General features: G+C 38.2%; 1 protein-coding gene across 3 annotated transcripts in view; it reads left to right on the top strand.

Annotated features, from left to right (window-relative positions):
- LOC110448779 (nucleolar protein 4-like) overlaps positions 1–21,484 on the top strand; it is a 120,369-nt gene that overhangs the window by 24,089 nt on the left and 74,796 nt on the right. For all 3 annotated transcript variants that reach the window (XM_021495208.1, XM_021495209.1, XM_021495210.1), the window contains exon 2: positions 15,733–15,876. In XM_021495208.1, coding sequence (XP_021350883.1) covers positions 15,733–15,876 — 144 coding nt within the window. The remainder of the gene's footprint in view (positions 1–15,732; positions 15,877–21,484) is intronic.

A 21,484-nucleotide genomic window follows, 5' to 3' on the forward strand; every position in this document is an offset into this window, starting at 1 on the left:
GGGGTAATTTATCAGCAATTTTCAAAATAAATCGTGGTTGTCGTCAAGGAGATCCCGTCGCTCCATAAAGGAACGCTTCAAGATCCCATCTTCCGACCCCTGTCCTCGGTAAAGTTCGCTCAGCCAACATAGCCGCCATATAGCCCCTACCTACCGTCATACTCCTTCGTATTTCTATGTCAAATGTTACTACAGGGAACCGAAAAAAATAACTAGCTGTTCCATTTGTGTGCAAATGTGACAATCATTGTGGCTAACGATTGTGTATCATGTGTGACATAGGCAGGGAGATTGGCGCGTTTAAACACTCAAAGATTTAAAGTTTCAACCTTAAGTCTCACGTTAAAATCCAAGATATCGTTAAAAAGAAAATCAAATAAACGTCGGAATCTTGGAAAGAAAGAATAGCTTAAACTCGTCAGAATCTCTGACTTTGCAATAATTACGGGAGAAGTAATAACATTGAAGACACTACGCCCGGCACGACGGTACCTCTGAGGCCCATGACGCGCGCCGTGTGAGCGATGTGGACACGATCGACCGCGCACACAACGCGCCTGATCCCGGTAACGCTTTACAGCGCATGTTTGATGTGTCCCAGGACGGGCTAAGTGGAACGGTTCTCAGGCAATCAGGCTCAGCACTTCTACGAAGCATGACGATCATTATGTGCGTTTCATTATATAGAGACAACTCCTTTCTTACCGATCGGATGCATTAACGGAAGCGATTCAATCCCAGGCCAGCCTCCGTACCAAATATAATGGCTTTGTGAACAGTAGCAGGCTCAACGTTCGGTACCGAAATATTATCTAACAATGCTATAGTTCCGCTTCGCCGGAGCTTCCTGATATTTGATTATGTTACTGTCGGATGGTTCCAAAGCTCTCACGAAAACCGTTGAATCATTTCAAGAGATATCTACCATAGAGAGAAGTCCCACCTACGACCACCGGTCTTTAATCAAATTGGTGATGCTAGATAGAATTGGATATATAAAATACAATATGATTAATGTCAGGGTTATCACATATCGCTGAACGATCCGCTTCATCTCACCGTCACTGACCAAGGCGGACACCCAGCACGCGTGGCACGACAAATAAAAATATTTTCTGAAAATGATATGTTTGCTGTAATATACACCAATCACTGGCGATGGCTTCCTGGTCATATCACGGACAAAATGGTTTATCATGCGTTACTTGTCCCGAACAGCACACGAATTAGCAGAATACTAGATGTAAAGCTTCAGAAAGACATGTTTTATAAAAGTACGGGGACCTCTAAGAGCCGCGTATCGACTAACCTATTCAAAGGCGCATTACATGGGACATTTTCGTATTATTCATATCCATCTACATAAAATGAAAACAAAATGACATGTGGTGATTGGTTAGGATTAAGATCAAAATCTCATGAGCGTTAAAATCACAAAATCTCGTGAAATATCACCAGTTGAGAATCTTATTTCTCCCATTCATATGTTGTAAATCTACCTGTGGATAATCCCTATCGATCGGTGTACAGGTCCGGAAAATTGATATAAACCCTTATCTCTGGATGTATGTCAGTTTAACGACCAAGTTCTCAAGAAATGTTGAAAAGACCTTTTTAGGTGTTTTTTCTCTCTCTATTTTATGCAGCCATTGAAAAGTTATTTCCCCTGATATTTATATTTTTTTCATTCATAAAGTCCTACAGGAAAGAGTTTAATTGCATTTTTCTTCGGTATTTAACTCTTTCTAATGTAAAAAGGCAACAAAAACGGGATCTCTTACTAGGCGACACAACAGAGAGCGCCGGAATTGTGTGCAATGATAGCATGGTAAACTCGCAATGTAGGATTAGTTGTAATACAATGTACTTGAAAGTTATAACATCAGGTAATTTGATCTCCTAGAACAGCCGTGTGGTCCTTTGGTCCTAAAACCTTGCCATTTGATTAATTTTTCATTATACCTTATATACAGAAATTAGATTTTGTGAATCAGGAACGTGTATGTATTGTTGGTGACACAATGACAGGGTTCATCTTGGTTATATTCTTTACTAATCGGCTGTGCAATTTTAATTAAAATTGCTGTGAGTACGCTGTGGTAAATGCCGTCACTCCGAGGATGATTTGTTTAGGCTTAAAAATACTTTTGTGTGCTCGCGTACATCACGGGATCTTATTTGCTGATCAACGTCACCAGAGTGCTTTAGTGTTTGTGTTACTGTACTGTACTGTATACTTCGTCTCGTGATTCAAGCGTTTAGTGGCAGTGGATTAGGTTTGCGGAAGCATTTGATTTGTCACTGCAATTACAACTTTCACCCCAAAATGTCGGGAGAGTCCGTTTATCATTAAGAAAATTATAAAAAAAAGACAAAACAAAAAATACACGAAAATGTACAAACAATAGAAAAAAAACGATGAGGTACACGTGACATAAAAATGAACGTTAGTTATGGAGGATACAATATACGTTAAGCTTAACAACGAATTGTAATATCTGGTATTTCAAGGATATAACACAATTGAGTTAATTACAAACAGAATTAAAATTGAGTATTTTAAGGACCGAAGACAAATTGAGTTATTTACAAACAGTATACGAAATGTCTCAATATCACTGACATTGATCTCTATTATACTTTCACCAACATTTTCTATTATACTTACACTAAAAGTCTCTATTATACTTACACTAAAAGTCTCTATTATTCTTACACTTAAAGTCTCTATTATACTTACACTAAAAGTCTCTATTATAATTACACTAAAAGTCTCTATTATACTTTCACTAAAAGTCTCTATTATACTTACACTTAAAGTCTATATTATACTTACACTAACAGTCTCTACTTTCACTAAACATTTCTGTTTCTCTTACACTAAAATTCTCCATTTTACTTTCACTAAACATTTCTATTTCTCTTACACTTAACTTCTCTATTTTACTTTCACTAAACCTTTCTATTTCTCTTACACTAGAATTCTCTATTTTACCACCACTAAACATTTCTATTTCTCTTACACTAAAAGTCTCTATTTCACTTTCAATCCCTAACTCACTAACATAACTTAATGCATCTTGTATTCTACAACATACATTTTACTGCCTATTACCGACACTACCTAGCACTGTTGCACTGAACGAGGTAGCTGCTATTTCCAATATGAATTTCATTATTTTCATTTCTTTGTTGGATGCATAAAAAATATTTCATCGACTTCAGCTGAAATTATTAAATCGATTAGCGCATGCTATATTTCACCTGCTGTTCGGAGTGACCTTGGATGTTCGGAGTGACCTTGGATGCTCGGGGTGACCTTGGATGTTCGGAGTGACCTTTGATGCCCTTTGGTGTATAACTCGCTACTGACAATATGTGTCTTTCGTCACGTATCCTTTGGGCCCATCTGTTTCCATCGTATCACGTGACTATGTCTGTGTGATTTTGTGTTTTTCTTCTTCTTGAAGGATTAACTGTTTTAATGTCAACCTAGACAGACTCGTGTTTGTTTTTCTCCCAGAGCCGGCTCCTTGCTGTTTCATTAACAAGGTCGTGTACAATTGTAGTTTTTGTATGTATTGGTTTTCAGGTTTAACCCGTTCTTCGACGATTTCAACAAAACAGTCAAGTCGTTTTACTTTTACTGGCTCTATTATCAAATGTCACTGTCCAATCCCTGTCATGTTTAAATCCTAAAACAAATTCAGTGTAAATTTAGAATTCAATTTTCCCCGTAGACGAGAATTATTTTGAATCAATTCAAACAATAGGACGAGAAAGAAATCCCCAAATGCACTCGATGTTAGCTTCCCCCGTCCGTTCGTCTTCAGTTGGATATCACTGCATGTGTGTCCTTAATTACTTACTCAAACAGTTTATAGCAACTTATGTGTATTTTCAAGACGTTGCAGTATTTGAAAAAGTTTTGATTTTTGTGAAAAATCTTGTGATTTATATTATAAGCTTTGTTTAATTATTGTTTATTAATTTTGTTTTTTTAATGTAAAAGTAGTTACAAATATCGTCAGAAATCTTGTCATTTATATTGTTTACATGTACATACAGTTCTTGCTATTACTTTTAAATAGTTGATATCAAAATTCGTGATCTCGTAATTTATTTTCGAAATCTCGTAATTTATATTCGAAATCTCGTTATTCATATTCGAAATCTCATAATTTATATTAAGCCTTAAACATTTAAGATTTGTTACTTACTTTCCTGGAAAACCTGCTCTTATAATCGAAATCTTGAAACTCATATATTTAAGATATGATGATAAATATAAAAAAAAAATCTTGTCATTTGAATTAAAAACAAAAGTATAGTCGAAAGCTGTTATGTACAGATTTGCAATCACATGAATTGTATACTGAGTAAAGTCTCACTGAAAATTATCAAATAAAAATGATTTAAAATCAAGCTCTTAATGCAGTTTGCCTACGAGCAAACCCATTCTTTGTTAAACCTATTTTCTCGCCGTTACGTGGCATCTCAGCTATTTCAATAGAATCCAGCAGATGCATAAACCAAATATTTTTGGCACATCGTTTTTAGCTGAAATCTTAGGTTACATAGGAACTATGCCGTTGGTAATGGCAGTGTGAATACCCGAAATGTATTCTGGGGGAAAAAGCTTCCATCCGAATTATTTCCGAAATACGGATAAAATCACGATTGACGATACAGAAATTAAAAAGACCATTGCAACGTTTCTATAAGCGAATGTCCAATATCATTTTTAACTATTTTAATGAATACTAAAAACATGTTTGCTGTCACATATTCGTGGAATGCTGTACTGGCAAACTCGGAATGCACCGAGGTTGTACTTTAGGTATGAATAGTGGTATCGGATAATGCTTGCAGCCACTGCTGGTGACTGGATCTCCGAGCCCTCCCCTCCATTACCGTTCGACGGGTGTAGGTCTGCGCGAGACAATCCTATCATCTTTACCACAAACAGAGCTACTTCCTCGTGTTTACCGCTAATGAAAGCCGGTGGGAACTCTCCTCGTCAGGGTTAGAGGCTAGGTTTTGTATCACCGACATGTCGAACATGCAGAAATTGAATCATAGAAAATATAAAATTTCAATTTGTAAGGTCCCACCGTTTTGTTGTATGTAAATCTATATCTAATTGGTCTAAGGATTTACAAGTTGCCCGAGTACATGGATATTATTTTTTTTGGATAAAAGTAACAAGATCTCTAGATTTCAATTTGTTTAAAATTTAAAATCCATTACTCTAATTTTATCTGTAATGACTGTTAATGAACCTTGTTGTTTCATTAAATTCCATTAAATCTATTATTGACAAAATCAAAATATGTTAACATTTTCCGAGTGATTTCATCAACAATTTCTCGAAATCATGTATCCGGATCCTTTGTCACGAGCACGGGTCACGACTTAACACGCACGATATAATATATATTACATTTTTTTTCTAATATGATCTTATGTTTCCCGATCGTCCCGGTAGATGAGAATGGTAATGAATTTGTCGGCGACGGCAATGGCAGGGCGGCTGGTTCCAGGAGACTGTAACCCGGACTAGAGGCACGACAAACACACGTGCCCATATATTGTCGCCAGTGACGTACTGAGATAGGTTTACACGTCCCGGTAGAGTATGCCATTCATGTTGAGGGACCATTAAGTAATTGACGACATAAATGCAGTCATTCCGACAATCAAAGCAATTATTAATACAAGACAAACTGATTTGTTCTGATTTTGGTCAACCTCGGCCGCCATTACCGCGCGTCGCGTTAAACAGGTGGGAGACGAGGTCTCGCTGATTACTTAAGTGGCCCAGTGTTTATAGTATCTCCTGAAATTAGGAGGAAGATGTATAGATGAAAATTTAAGTGTAACTCTCGATCAGCATCACTTACAGTTACTGCTAGACCTACTGACAGCGAAAGATTTGGTGGAAAAGTGCTCTCCTGTAAGACGTACATAGCGTCGTTATACGAGTCTCGGACTCCTTGTAAACAACTGACAGTAGAATGCTACGGCAACTGACGACAGCAGTGGGTTGTTCCGCGGTAAGAGGTTTACACTGTACGCCAGTTATCATCACATCAGTTTATAAATGGTTTTATCTCTTGATTATTCGCTGGTTTACTCATTTATGTATTAAATTGATATATTTGTTATTTTTGCTAAATACGTAACATGTGTTATTATTGCACGAGTTACCATAGATAACGAAAATCATGACATGAGTTTGAAATAAGTGTTAAAATACAAGCAAGCAAACACTATATTTTTAAAATTTCTTTTCTGATAAACATGAAAAAGCATCAAGTGGTAACCATCATTCTCGCTATCACAAAACACCAGAGTGACTATAGAGTCTAGCCTTAAAACCCTAGCATTACTGAATGGTTTTCTAGTTCCTCTGCAGCCCGCGTTAACAACCTCAGGCGTAGGAGAATTTGAAGAATTAAAACAACTTATCCGCTACACCCGTTGCATTGCCTTACATCCTTTTTCTTTGAATTGAACATATCTGTGTGTATACTTTACCGATAAACTGTGGAATTCAGACTCTTTTTGTGACATTATCTCTCTTTCTCTCATTGGCATCATACCTCTTTGTCAGCTCTCTCTTTGACTTTCTCTCTTCCTCCCTTTGTCATCATCCCTCTTGCTCACTTTGTCATCATATCTCTTTCTCATCATCCCTCTTCCTCTCTTTGTCATCATCCCTCTTTCTCTCTTTGTCATCATCTGTATTTACCTCTTTGTCATCATCCCTCTCCCTCTCTTTGTCATCATCTGTAATTTCTCTTTTTGTCATAATCCCTCTTTCTCTCTGTGTCATTTTTCTTTCTGTCTGTGTCATCATCTTTCTTTCTCTCTTTGTCATCATCTTTCTTTCTCTCTTTGTCATCATCACCCTTTCTGTCTGTGTCATCATCTTTCTTTCTCTATTTGTCAACATCATCTTTCTTTCTCTCTTTGTCATCATCTTTCTTTATCTCTTTGTCATCATCTATCTTTCTCTGTTTGTCATCATCTCTTTTACTCTCTTCGTCATCATCTTTCTTTCTCTATTTGTCATCATCCCTTTTTCTTTCTTTGACATCATCACCCTTTCTCTCTTTGTCATCATCTTTCTTTCTCTCTTTGTCATCATCTTTCTTTCTCTATTTGTCATCATCATCTTTCTTTCTCTCTTTGTCATCATCTCTTTTTCTCTCTTTGTTATCTTCTATATTTCTCTCTTAGTCATCATCCCTCTTCCTCTCTTTGTCGTCATCTCTCTTTCTCTCTTTGTCATCATCTATATTTCTCTCTTTGTCAACATCTTGATTCCTCTCTTCGTCATCGTCTATATTTCTCTCTTTGTAATCATCTATATTTTTCTCTTTTTTATCATCTATATTTTTCTCTTTGTCATCATCTTTCTTTCTCTCTTTGTCATCATCTTTCTTTCTCTATTTGTCATCATCATCTTTCTTTCTCTCTTTGTCATCATCTCTTTTTCTCTCTTTGTTATCTTCTATATTTCTCTCTTAGTCATCATCCCTCTTCCTCTCTTTGTCGTCATCTCTCTTTCTCTCTTTGTCATCATCTATATTTCTCTCTTTGTCAACATCTTTCTTCCTCTCTTCGTCATCGTCTATATTTCTCTCTTTGTCATCATCCATCTTTCTCTTTTTGTCATCGTCTATATTTCTCTCTTTTTCATCATCCCTCCCTTTCTCTCTCTTTGTCATCATCTCTCTTTTTCAACCTTAACCAGCACCTATAATGTTGCCCTGTACGGCTATTGTGGTGATGGGCTGACATTTCCCGCTGTAGCGGCATTAATGGCTCCGGTGATATTTAACACAACTTCCGGAACACCCAGTCACTCATGTGTTTCATCAGTAAACATGGCTATTTTCTCTCCGAACTCCGGTCACCTAGGGTTATTGCAAACTGACATCCTAGATTACTCTTGACATGTCGTGTGACAATCTTACAAATATTTCCACGTGAACACTTTTAATTGAAATTAAAGTATTTCGTTGTATGGTGTTTGATTGTAAAGGATGCTTCAATGTAACTTTAAAACATCTAACCTCTTCTGTATGAAGAAGAGAAAAGATATCACCAAAACTCAAGAAATCAACATTCTTCTGTCAACTCGTTTTTATATATTTATTTATATATAAGTTTATTTAATTCATTCATTTCTTTTCGCTTGACCCCCTTAAATCCTTCGAAAATCACTGTGATGGTTTTTAAACTAGTGGATTTTAGAATAAAGAACAGATTTGAAAGCTGAAAAGATTTTCAGTGAGCTGTCTGTTTCTATCATGCTTGGAATACCTCTACTTCAGATGGCAAAACTTCTCATTACTTGTCCTAAATAGGGCTTCAAATGTAGATAAGGAGTAGCTAAGTTCTTACTACGGGGCTGATACAAAATAGTCACGTGGTCTTGTCAATCATAACATATTCTGAAACTACTGAAATGTCAAAAGGACGGGTGCACGTGGTGTATACAAAAAATCTTTTAATAATAAATGTATTAAATTCAAGAATATGAATTTTCAAAACTAATTATTATTCGTGAAACCTGCCTGGAAATAATATCAAAGCGAGATTGAAACAAGAGTTCAACATTAACGAGCGAACAACCTTACAGTTTTTTTACTCCATACATTTTTAACAATTGAAGAGTGAATATGCAATTATTTCATGTTTTATTTTAAACCTTAAATTCTAAGAAATGAAAACGAATCTTAATGTGAAGCATTTATAGCGTTATGAGTACTTGCCAGCCATTGGATTAGGGTACTAAATTGTATTTATCTGATAGATAACTGGGGCGGAACGATTAGCTTTGAGGGTATTCTTATATATACGATTTAATTTGTTTCACGTGTGGATTTCTTGTCAGAGATGTAGAGAAAACAATGATATGTCATAAGAAGTTTCTATAGTTTCATTTACAATCGATTTTAGCATGTTTGTTTAGTGACGTCTTCCATCGTGAATGTCACCAGGCCGGCCTAACGATCACAGATGCAAGACAATATTGCCACTTCTAATTTGTTACCAGGAGATAATAAAAAAAAAATGGTGTCGTGATGGGAAAATAATAAATATTAAAGTATAAGAAATTTGTCCTGGAAACATTCATCTGTAACTGATTCTCGCCTATGTTTTGAATGTCATATCCAATTGAGAAGTGATTATCCGCGTGATGTAGCACCTGCTATCGCGGGGGCCGGGAGGTTTTGGACGACTCCGGCGGTCCTGCAGCTAGCGCGGAGCAGAGCCGGAGAGGGTCTATCCGCCCGGCTGTAAGCGCGCGCGCTCTTCGCCGTTAGACGTCTATTAGGACCGTAATCACACGGTCGTGTCTGTCGCTCTGACCTCGTTAGCCGCTACAGTGAAATGATGATACTTGGTAGGATACTTATCGATCTAAGATCGTCACAATATCACATTTTCTACAAAAACCTGCCACAAGACGTATGACGGTGCAGCGACGTTAACCACTGGTACTGCCCACTATATGTAGTCATCTAATTAAAGTCGAAGATTGATGAAGGTTTTTAAAGTTCCATCGTACATCTAGTTCAATATTTACAAGAAAATCAGACAGTTTCGTCTGGTTTATATATGAATAATACATTATGAGTTAGATTTGTGTAGGAATATGAAGGATGTCATTGATGTTGGTTGACAAGCATCCATAAACCTAGAGCTAGCTTGTCTAACTTCCAGCTGCCGTATCCCGCCGATCGTACGAAAGCGCGGTCCCGAGTTTTGGCCCCCAACATTCGTCCCTACACCTGCCCAAGTGTGTCCCCACTGACCCATGTATACGGACGTTGTATAACAGTGAGACGAGCCCGCAGGCGGACATCATCACCAGTGTCTGATCCTTGTTAACTGGATTTTACAATTGCTTTCTTTGATGTTTCTTTTTTGTTTCTTTTAACCATTAATGTAATTTCTCATGTTCATTTTTTCGTCTGTTCTCTATCCGCTGTCATTAACCAGACAGTTCGTCCGCGTTTCATTCCATATCTGGACGTTGCTCTGTCTTTTTGTATCCATTGGTTCGTATTTCTTTCCTGCTCCACACTTAAGGGTCTTTTAATTTCAGTTCGTGCATAATATGTTTCATTCCCAATCTACATAATGGCCTACCCGTTTTGTGTCCTTTCCTGACCGGTACACTGCCTTATCTTTTATAGTGTCTGTTCGTCTGTGTTTCTTACCCTATCTCTACACTACCCTATCTGTTGGTGTTTGTTCGTCCGTGTTTGTTTCCTGATCTACAACATACCCTATCTTTTATAGTGTCTGTTCGTCCGTGTTTCTTTCTATATCTAAACACTACCCTATCTTTTGGTGTCTGTTCGTCCGCGTTTGTTTCCTGATCTACATACTACCCTATCTTTTGGTGTCTGTTCGTCCGTGTTTGTTTTCTGATTTACACACTACCCTATCTTTTGGTGTCTGTTCGTCCGTGTTTCAGCATATTCAGTCCGTAGTAGCATTTTTCTAAAAAGTTGAAAAATTAGTCTCGATATATCGTGTTATGATACATTTTCCGATATAGTATATTAAAACTGTCAAAGAAACGTGTGATTGTCCGGATACTCTGTTAAACATCATACGATACACATACTGATACTCTGTTATACATCATATGATACACATACTAGATACTCTGTTATACGTCATATGATACACATACTAGATACTCTGTTATACGTCATATGATACACATACTAGATACTCTGTTATACGTCATATGATACACATACTAGATACTCTGTTATACGTCATATGATACACATACTAGATACTCTGTTATACGTCATATGATACACATACTAGATACTCTGTTATGCATCATATGATACACATACTGATACTCTGCTATATATCATATGATACACATACTAGATACTCTGTTATACGTCATATGATACACATACTAGATACTCTGTTATACGTCATATGATACACATACTAGATACTCTGTTATACGTCATATGATACACATACTAGATACTCTGTTACACATCATATGATACACATACTAGATACTCTGTTATACGTCATATGATACACATACTAGATACTCTGTTATACGTCATATGATACACATACTAGATACTCTGTTATACGTCATATGATACACATACTAGATACTCTGTTATGCATCATATGATACACATACTGATACTCTGCTATATATCATATGATACACATACTAGATACTCTGTTATACGTCATATGATACACATACTAGATACTCTGTTATACGTCATATGATACACATACTAGATACTCTGTTATGCATCATATGATACACATACTGATACTCTGCTATATATCATATGATACACATACTAGATACTCTGTTATACGTCATATGATACACATACTAGATACTCTGTTATACGTCATATGATACACATACTAGATACTCTGTTATACGTCATATGATACACATACTAGATACTCTGTTAAACATCATATGATACACATACTAGATACTCTGTTATATATCATATGATACACATACTAGATACTCTGTTACACATCATATGATACACATACTAGATACTCTGTTATACGTCATATGATACACATACTAGATACTCTGTTATGCATCATATGATACACATACTGATACTCTGCTATATATCATATGATACACATACTAGATACTCTGTTAAACATCATATGATACACATACTAGATACTCTGTTACACATCATATGATACACATACTAGATACTCTGTTATACGTCATATGATACACATACTAGATACTCTGTTATACGTCATATGATACACATACTAGATACTCTGTTATACATCATATGATACACATACTGATACGCTAACGTATCTCCATCTCATACAGACAAACAGTACAATTTCTATATATGGTTTTTATCTATCTTAAATCAACTGAGAACTCCTGCTGATGCTGACTGAGCTTGGCGCGGGGACGATGTATATTACTGTCTGATGCAGCGATGGACCAGTCTCGCAGCATCTCGCGCCTTTTTTCTCTCCTTTTGATAATAATTGCATGCAAATGAAAACTATTAAACGAAAGTTAACAAAATCACTTAGTTTGGTAGATAAGATGGGACGGTGAAATGTTTTTCCGTCAACCAAATTGCATCCCTTTAGGCAAAACTATTAACAACACTGTGTTACACGGAGTCGATGTTTGAAAATGGTTGCGTGCCCAGTTTATCTGGCCAACATTTCAGGGTGTTAACGGACCTGTGATTAGCTATATAATATGCTTCAGTACTAATCTTCCATCTGCCTATTACAGAGTACAACTCCCGCGCTTAGTTCTGGGGCGTTCGTCTCTCTCCCGGGCAGTCCGAATACAGATGAAATCTCTGAGCATCATATGACGTCATAGGAACACATAACGTATCGTGATTCATGTGGATTTAATAGCCTTTTGTTCACCAATGCTAATTTAGAAATACATCTTCGAAAACGTTTGTGATTCAAATCAGTACAGAATAAGTCACTCTTATCATAAAACGTGAGTGAAGGCGAGGGAAATATACCCCTTCTGTTGTGGAACCGGGATATAAGCATTACCGTCGAGGCGTGAACGTTTACGAAGGTGTGGATGGTGGGCAAGATGCTATCGAGTTTTTCATACACAGCGCTCTTTACTTCGGTGCGAAACAGTTTACCGGGATAATGGCACAATTGCTAAATAGTCTGACTTTTGTGAACCACTAAATTCAACAACATGAAGCCAGTGCCAGACGACCTATAAATATTGGACTCGGGGATCTTTAAAACAAGCTACAGCTTATCAACAATGTAACAGAAACATTAGAATCGATTTATGAAATAAAAAACCAGAATGTCACGTGACAGTTATTGTATAACTATATACATATTTAAGGGTTTTTCATACATTTTACGTCTGCTTTCCTTAGTTCTAACGACTTTGTTAATTAAGTGTCCCATTTCACGCAGAATTTGTTTGGATGATAACATAAAAACGGTGCTATTACATGTTATAGGTTAGTTAATACCAGTTTTTATTTTCGAAAAGAAAACAATATTGTCTTCATGTTAGAATCAAATATAAGGAGCTTTTGAGGAATCTGTCCAACCCTTACACATAGCTTCGCTCTACCTTCTGTCCAACCCTTACACATAGCTTCGCTCTACCTTCTGTCAACCCTTACACGAAGCTTCGCTCTACCTTCTGTCCAACCCTTACACATAGCTTCGCTCTACCTTCTGTCCAACCCTTACACGAAGCTTCGCTCTACCTTCTGTCCAACCCCTACACGAAGCTTCGCTCTACCTTCAAAATTAAACCAAGTACTCAGGTACTCTGTGTGCTGCCGTTGTTAAGATTCTGCACAATTTAGTCGAATTATTTTTACTGGTTCTGACTGTTATACTATATGTTAAACATGTGTACCTCTAGTAAAAATCCTGTAATCTGATTGGTCGAGACAAATTGTTCATTTCACATTATTATACTTCTAGTGAAAATCCTGTTTTCTGATTGGTCGAGACAAATTGTTCATTTCACATTATTATACTTCTTGTGAAAATCCTGTTTTCTGATTGGTCGAGACAAATTGTCCATTTCATACTTTTACATTCGCTTCAACACTGAGTCAACGGAAGGGTGCTTGCCAACGCCCTAACAACGAGTGACAGTTTGTGTGATAGAGGAAAATAGTGACCGCGCAAAGATGTGCGTACGGTTCGCTTCATCCACCATGTTGACTTTCGGTAAAACTGAGAGTGACAGTGATAGCCTCGGGGTGACCCTAGCCGCTGTCACACTCCAATGAATGTAGTAGCCATATATTGACGGGTGTGAAGTATCAAAGGAGGGGGGTTGATTATCAATGTCAATGTGTACTTTGTGATCGTATTTAATCTAATAATTTGTAAAATTCGCGGGATTTCGGAAGAAATTATTAAATCACAAAATAAATTCACAATTAGGTCACGTCAAATGAAGTAATTAGTGATGACGTCACGATTAAGTCACGATCGAGACATGCTTAAGTCTCGTGGGTTTAGTCGTGAAGTTACTCTTTAGATCGACAGATTAAATCTTTAATTTTAAACATCATAAAATCAACCTGATTTTTTTTATTTTCTAGATTATTTTTTGTTTGTTTGGAAACTACGATGGTAAATTAAATGTAAACACCGTGACAACTTGATGCAGGTTGCGCGCGCGCCTGCCTTTACCTATATATTTACGGTTGCCATCGACCGACTAAAGCCCGAACGCCGTTATACCTTTGGCAGACTCCACTCCTGTTATCATCCGATTCCCACTGAAGCTTACCAGACAGGTTTAAAGTTACAGTAATAATGACAACTGATGTCGTCTGTCGGACAAATGAAAATATCTCTAATCAAGTCAGGTAGTGATTGTGATAACCTGATCGACGGGACTGCGGCCCTCGACAGCATTATAGATGAAAAGCGTGACAACGCGACGATAAAACAAAAACTTGACAATTTTCTGGATATTACCTGATAATATATATAACATACGCACACACACATAACGAGAGTCTGTTAAAACCGATGCCGGGATATTAATACGGAATATGGAGTATCGGAATCGGGGAACAGCCCACCAGCCCATCATCAACCGGGATTATTATAAAATATTTTCCCTCTTTCTTATTTTCTCGCATTTGATTTGCAGAATTTTACGAGATATAACTCGACTTTTGATATGGCTGCTGCCGTAAGCGATTTAATATCAGCTAAATATGATATGGATTTACCGATCGCTGGAAGTAATAAAATACAATACAGACAAGCGCCCCGATTATATCCGCGAACATCTACCAAGCTCATCATTTCTGGAACATAAACGGGCGGTAAACAGGTTCGTAACGGGGTGTAAATCGGCCATGATATTTGATAACTCTAATCCGAGGTGTGACCCAGGTAAGGGCTTCGGATAATGAGTGTCATCAGGTTAATGCAGATGTGACTATTCGTCATCACGTAGAGGGTGTAATGTTGACGAGCCTGGCATGTTCATGTATGTACGAATTACAAAAACAAATGACGGTTAAAATATACGGATGCAACTTTTTGCTCGTATATGTAAATATGTGAATATGTAAATAGTTCATGACAATGTAACAATTACGTATTAATAACTCATTGGCAACGTCTTAGATACCACGATGTGTAGGTAATACTGAGACTTCAGTACATTTCCTGATATAAATGGTAGAATAAAACAAACTAATATTCGGACACTTCGAAAAACAAAATGTATTCGTGAAAACAGAACTGAACGAATAATTAGATAAATATAAACAAACAAATAAAATAAATTCAGAAAAAATATGTATAACTCCAAAAATACTAATCTCCCTGGAAACTAGTATTGTGTCTAGTGCTCGCCCTAGAAACTAGTATTGGGTCTAGTGCTCGCCCTAGAAACTAGTATTGTGTCTAGTGCTCGCCCTAGAAACTAGTATTGGGTCTAGTGCTCGCCCTAGAAACTAGTATTGGGTCTAGTATTCGCCCTAGAAACTAGTATTGTGTCTAGTGCTCGCCCTAGAAACCAGCTTTGTGTCTATACCTGCACAAAAACCATCGGTGTCATATATTGTCTCACATAAAAAAAAATAGTTCACGTTCAGAACAATTTTATGTTACAGAATAATGTGAAACATGTATTGCTTTTGTATTTTACAGACTGACACAAACAGCAATGATATGGACCGGGGCTACAAACGGGTGGCGATCGTTGAGGATTTCTTCGAAATCATATATGGAGTACACGTGGAGATGGACGGGCGAGGCGGCAAACACGCGGGACAGAAACGGACGTACAGGGCGGTAAGATTATAGATCAAGGTCAATAAAATATGCAATCATGTTGAGAATCCGTCTGCTGGCTTGTACATGTATTGCTCTTATGGGACGTAAGTAGAATGTTTATTAGTTCAACGTAGTTTAACGTCGAGACGTTGTCAAATTTTATAACAGTTCATACTCGAACTAAGGACATTTTGCGTTAACTTATACTCAGATTTACGTCATCAATATTCACTCATAGTCGAGTTAAGGTCATCGGTACTCACTCCTACAAAAATCAAGGTCATCGGTACTCACTCCTACAAAAATCAAGGTCATCGGTACTCACTCCTACAAAAATCAAGGTCATCGGTTCTCACTCCTGCGCCACCAGGAGTTATTTTAATTTTCATCGTCAGTAAATATAATTGAAATGCTAGCTTAACAGGTTTAGGTTGAATTTGAGCTGGAGTTGGGAGGTTCTGTATAAAAAGCCGTAAGTTTAAATGCTTTCGACTGAATGAAATTTATTGAATGAACGTGTAAAATTTGGCCCTAATTAGGAATCGATGACTTACATTCGAGACAGTCTTATTTTCAAATGGGGCCGACTTTTTAGACTTTACTTTAGACTTGACTAGCGATACAGAAATGTACAGACAGTTCACGTTTACTAAAAAGAAACAGAATGATTTTAACAAGTTGCAAACACTGAACCAGGTGGACGAACACACATAGGTGGAGTCGGCCATTTCGCAGGCAAAGTTTCTAGAATTTAGAAAGATTTCCATTACAACGGTACGTCCGAGGGCCGGCCCAATCATAACGTGTTAACATCTAGGTGACCACACTACAGCATACATGAAGGTCAAGGTCAGGTTAAGATCACGACCAGAAAAAGTAATGGTACATAACTGGTTTAAACTATTCATGTCGAAGTCCCGCAGGTAAAGGTCATGAACATATGACGTCACGGAGGTCGGGTCAACAAATGGAAATCTGTAATCGATTTACCTCAGGTGAAGTATTAACCGCGTCCATACCAGGGAGATGGTCTGGGCATTCTATCTGCCGCTGATATTTTGAACTCAAGAACACATTTCATCAATATTTAATAAATTCCTGTCTTTAGTGCTTCGAACTTTCTCCATTCAACTCTTCAAGTTTTTGTCTTTGTTTTGCTTTTTCGTCTTCGCTAGTGGCATATAACTCCCCGGAGGTTATCGAGTCCCCATACGGCACTTCAATTTATAATAAAACAGGAAATGACATCAGGACTGTAACTTATTAAAAAACATTCTGTGTTATTTCATGTAAAAAACCTCGTCATGTACTAAACTTAACATAACATTCCGCGTTTTACAAATTCTTCCTCTGAAAATATCGATTTGGAGATATTTGCACGCGTGCTATGTTTTCGTCTATCGGCATACAATTATATTCGGTATTATTGAATAATATGTCAAATGATGTGATTCTGCTTGTTATTTACTGAAGCTGGTCCAAAAGATGTAAGAAATTGAACTCTGATCTCAAACTTCAATTCGAGCCTTAAAGGAAAACATATAAGCATTAAGAAAAGCAAACAAAAGACTGTTCAATTAAATTAAAATGGAAAAGTACAGATGATAAAAGAGAGTTAATAGTATTCAAAACTACGACTTTATACAATGCTGGTTTCGACTAACAAAATTTATGTGCAGATAGTTTCCTGTATACAAGATATCGGATACACACAATTCGCCAGGAAATTAATAAATTCTGGTTACAATATTGTTTAATTTACTACTCGCTTATGTTATAAAACACTTAAGTCAGGGCCAGAGTCATTGTTCATTTTTCTCATGAAAATAGCAATCTTTGAAAAATACAAAGTAAATACATATGTAATATATTTGTTATAAATCAGAAATAATCAGCGAAGCAGACACACGTCCAGTGCGCGGGTGTTTCTAACGGCAGACTTAGGGGGAGCATTTACTGGACAAACAGAGCCAGCCAAAATATATTTGCAGATAATCATAACTTGATGATAAACTTTGTCTCTATCAATACCGAGTAAGCTAGAAGACACTAGTTTTTCTGTCAAAACAGTTAAAGCATTTGGTTTCTGAATAATGCTCGTGCAGCCAGGACCTGTCTACGTTTCTGCTGTCATGAACCTTTTTAAATGATGCTATTTCAAAGTAGTTTTCAAATCTAGAATGTATCTAATAGGCCAATATTAAGTGAAATACTTGAATGAAAACAACCAAATATTTCTATGTGACCAAATAATGTCACATCTTCAAACTGTTGAAATAACTGTAACATTTTATGATGCATTTATAAGTATTTAAACATTTAATTGCATGTAATTTCTCCTACCAACACTGTCTAAATAAAGGACATATGTCATAGGCCCGCGTAGGTAGACATGCATGTTCATACACACATAGCAGAAACTAGTGTTTTACTTAAATATTTATTTTAAACAAAAAATGTCATCCATTCCACCAATAAAACAAATCATTGGCGTTAGAAACTGTAACAGGTGACTCTCTTCTATCCTTACTTAGACATGTCGTTAGACACTGTGACAAGGTGACTGTCTTCTATCCTTACTGAGACATGGCGTTAGACACTGTGACCGGGTGACTCTCTTCTATCCTTACTTAGACATAGCGTTAGACACTGTGACAGGGTGACTCTCTTCTATCCTTACTTAGACATGTCGTGAGACACTGTGACAGGGTGACTCTCTTCTATCCTTACTGAGACATGGCGTTAGACACTATGACCGGGTGACTCTCTTCTATCCTTACTTAGACATAGCTTTAGACACTGTGACAGGGTGACTCTCTTCTATCCTTAGTTAGACACTGTGACAGGGTGACTCTCTTCTATCTTTACTTAGACATAGCGTTAGACACTGTGACAGGGCGACTGTCTTCTATCCTTACTTAGACATAGCGTTAGACACTGTGACAAGACACTGTGACCGGGTGACTCTCTTCTATCCTTACTTAGACATGTCGTGAGACACTGTGACAGGGTGACTCTCTTCTATCCTTAGTTAGACACTGTGACAGGGTGACTCTCTTCTATCTTTACTTAGACATAGCGTTAGACACTGTGACAGGGTGACTGTATTCTATCCTTACTTAGACATAGCGTTAGACACTGTGACAAGACACTGTGACCGGGTGACTCTCTTCTATCCTTACTTAGACATGTCGTGAGACACTGTGACAGGGTGACTCTCTTCTATCCTTAGTTAGACACTGTGACAGGGTGACTCTCTTCTATCCTTAGTTAGACACTGTGACAGGGTGACTCTCTTCTATCCTTACTGAGACATGGCGTTAGACACTATGACCGGGTGACTCTCTTCTATCCTTACTTAGACATGTCGTTAGACACTGTGACAAGGTGACTTTCTTCTATCCTTACTGAGACATGGCGTTAGACACTATGACCGGGTGACTCTCTTCTATCCTTACTTAGACATGTCGTGAGACACTGTGACAGGGTGACTCTCTTCTATCCTTACTTAGACATGTCGTTAGACAATGTGACAAGGTGACTGTCTTCTATCCTTACTGAGACATGGCGTTAGACACTATGACCGGGTGACTCTCTTCTATCCTTACTTAGACATGTCGTGAGACACTGTGACAGGGTGACTCTCTTCTATCCTTACTGAGACATGGCGTTAGACACTGTGACAGGGTGACTCTCTTCTATCCTTACTTAAACATGGCGTTAGACACTGTGACAGGTGACTCTCTCCTATCCTTACTTAGACATGGCGTTAGACACTGTGACAGGGTGACTCTCTTCTATCCTTACTTAGACATAGCGTTAGACACTGTGACAGGGTGAATTTCTTCTATCATTACTTAGACATGGCGTTAGACACTGTGACAGGGTGACTGTCTTCTATCCTTACTTAGACATTGCGTTAGACACTGTGACAGGGTGACTCTCTTTTATCCTTACTTAGACATAGCGTTAGACACTGTGACAGGGTGACTGTCTTCTATCCTTACTTAGACATGGCGTTAGACACTGTGACGGGGTGCCTCTCTTCTATGCTTACTTAGACATGGCGTTAGACACTGTGACGGGGTGACTCTCTTCTATGCTTACTTAGACATGGCGTTAGACACTGTGACCGGTGACTCTCTTCTATCCTTACTTAGACATGTCGTGAGACACTGTGACAGGGTGACTCTCTTCTATCCTGACTTAGACATGACGTTAGACACTGTGACAGGGTGACTCTCTTTTATCCTTACTAAGACATGGCGTTAGACACTGTGACAGGGTGACTGTCTTCTATCCTTACTTAGACATGGCGTTAGACACTGTGACGGGGTGCCTCTCTTCTATGCTTACTTAGACATGGCGTTAGATACTGTGACAGGGTGACTCTCTTCTATCCTTACTTAAACATGGCGTTAGACACTGTGACAGGTGACTCTCTCCTATCCTTACTTAGACATGGCGTTAGACACTGTGACCGGTGACTCTCTTCTATCCTTACTTAGACATGGCGTTGGACACTGTGACAGGGTGACTCTCTTCTATCCTTATTTAGACATGGCGTTAGACTCTGTGACGGGGTGACTCTCTTCTATGCTTACTTAGACATGGCGTTAGATACTGTGACAGGGTGACTCTCTTCTATCCTTATTTAGACATGGCGTTAGACACTGTGACGGGGTGACTCTCTTCTATGCTTACTTAGACATGGCGTTAGACACTGTGACAGGGTGACTCTCTTCTATCCTTACTTAGACATGTCGTTAGACACTGTGACAGGGTGACTCTCTTTTATCCTTACTAAGACATGGCGTTAGACACTGTGACAGGGTGACTCTCGTCTAGCCTTACTTAGACATGTCGTTAGACACTGTGACAGCGTGACTCTCTTTTATCCTTACTTAGACATAGCGTTAGACACTGTGACAGGGTGACTGTCTTCTATCCTTACTTAGACATTGCGTTAGACACTGTGACAGGGTGACTCTCTTTTGTCCTTATTTAGACATGGCGTTAGACACTGTGACAGGGTGACTGTCTTCTATCCTTACTTAGACATGGCGTTAGACACTGTGACAGGGTGACTCTCGTCTATCCTTACTTAGACATGTCGTTAGACACTGTGACAGGCTGACTCTCTTCTATCCTTACTTAGACATGCCGTTAGACACTGTGACAGGGTGACTCTCTTCTATCCTTACTTAGACAAGGCGTTAGACACTGTGACAGGGTGACTCTCTTTTATCCTTACTAAGACATGGCGTTAGACACTGTGACAGGGTGACTCTCTTCTATCCTTACTTAGACATGGCGTTTGACACTGTGACAGGGTGACTCTCTTCTATCCTTACTTAGACATGCCGTTAGACACTGTGACAGGGTGACTCTCTTTTATCCTTACTTAGACATGGCGTTAGACACTGTGACAGGGGGACTCTCGTCTATCCTTACTTAGACATGTCGTTAGACACTGTGACAGGCTGACTCTCTTCTATCCTTACTTAGACATGGCGTTGGACACTGTGACAGGGTGACTCTCTTCTATCCTTACTCAGACAAGGCGTTAGACACTGTGACAGGGTGACTCTCTTCTATCCTTACTTAGACATGGCGGCGGCGGCGG

Source organism: Mizuhopecten yessoensis, unplaced genomic scaffold (assembly GCF_002113885.1).
Source record: "Mizuhopecten yessoensis strain PY_sf001 unplaced genomic scaffold, ASM211388v2 scaffold4301_1, whole genome shotgun sequence".
Lineage (NCBI taxonomy): Eukaryota > Metazoa > Mollusca > Bivalvia > Pectinida > Pectinidae > Mizuhopecten > Mizuhopecten yessoensis.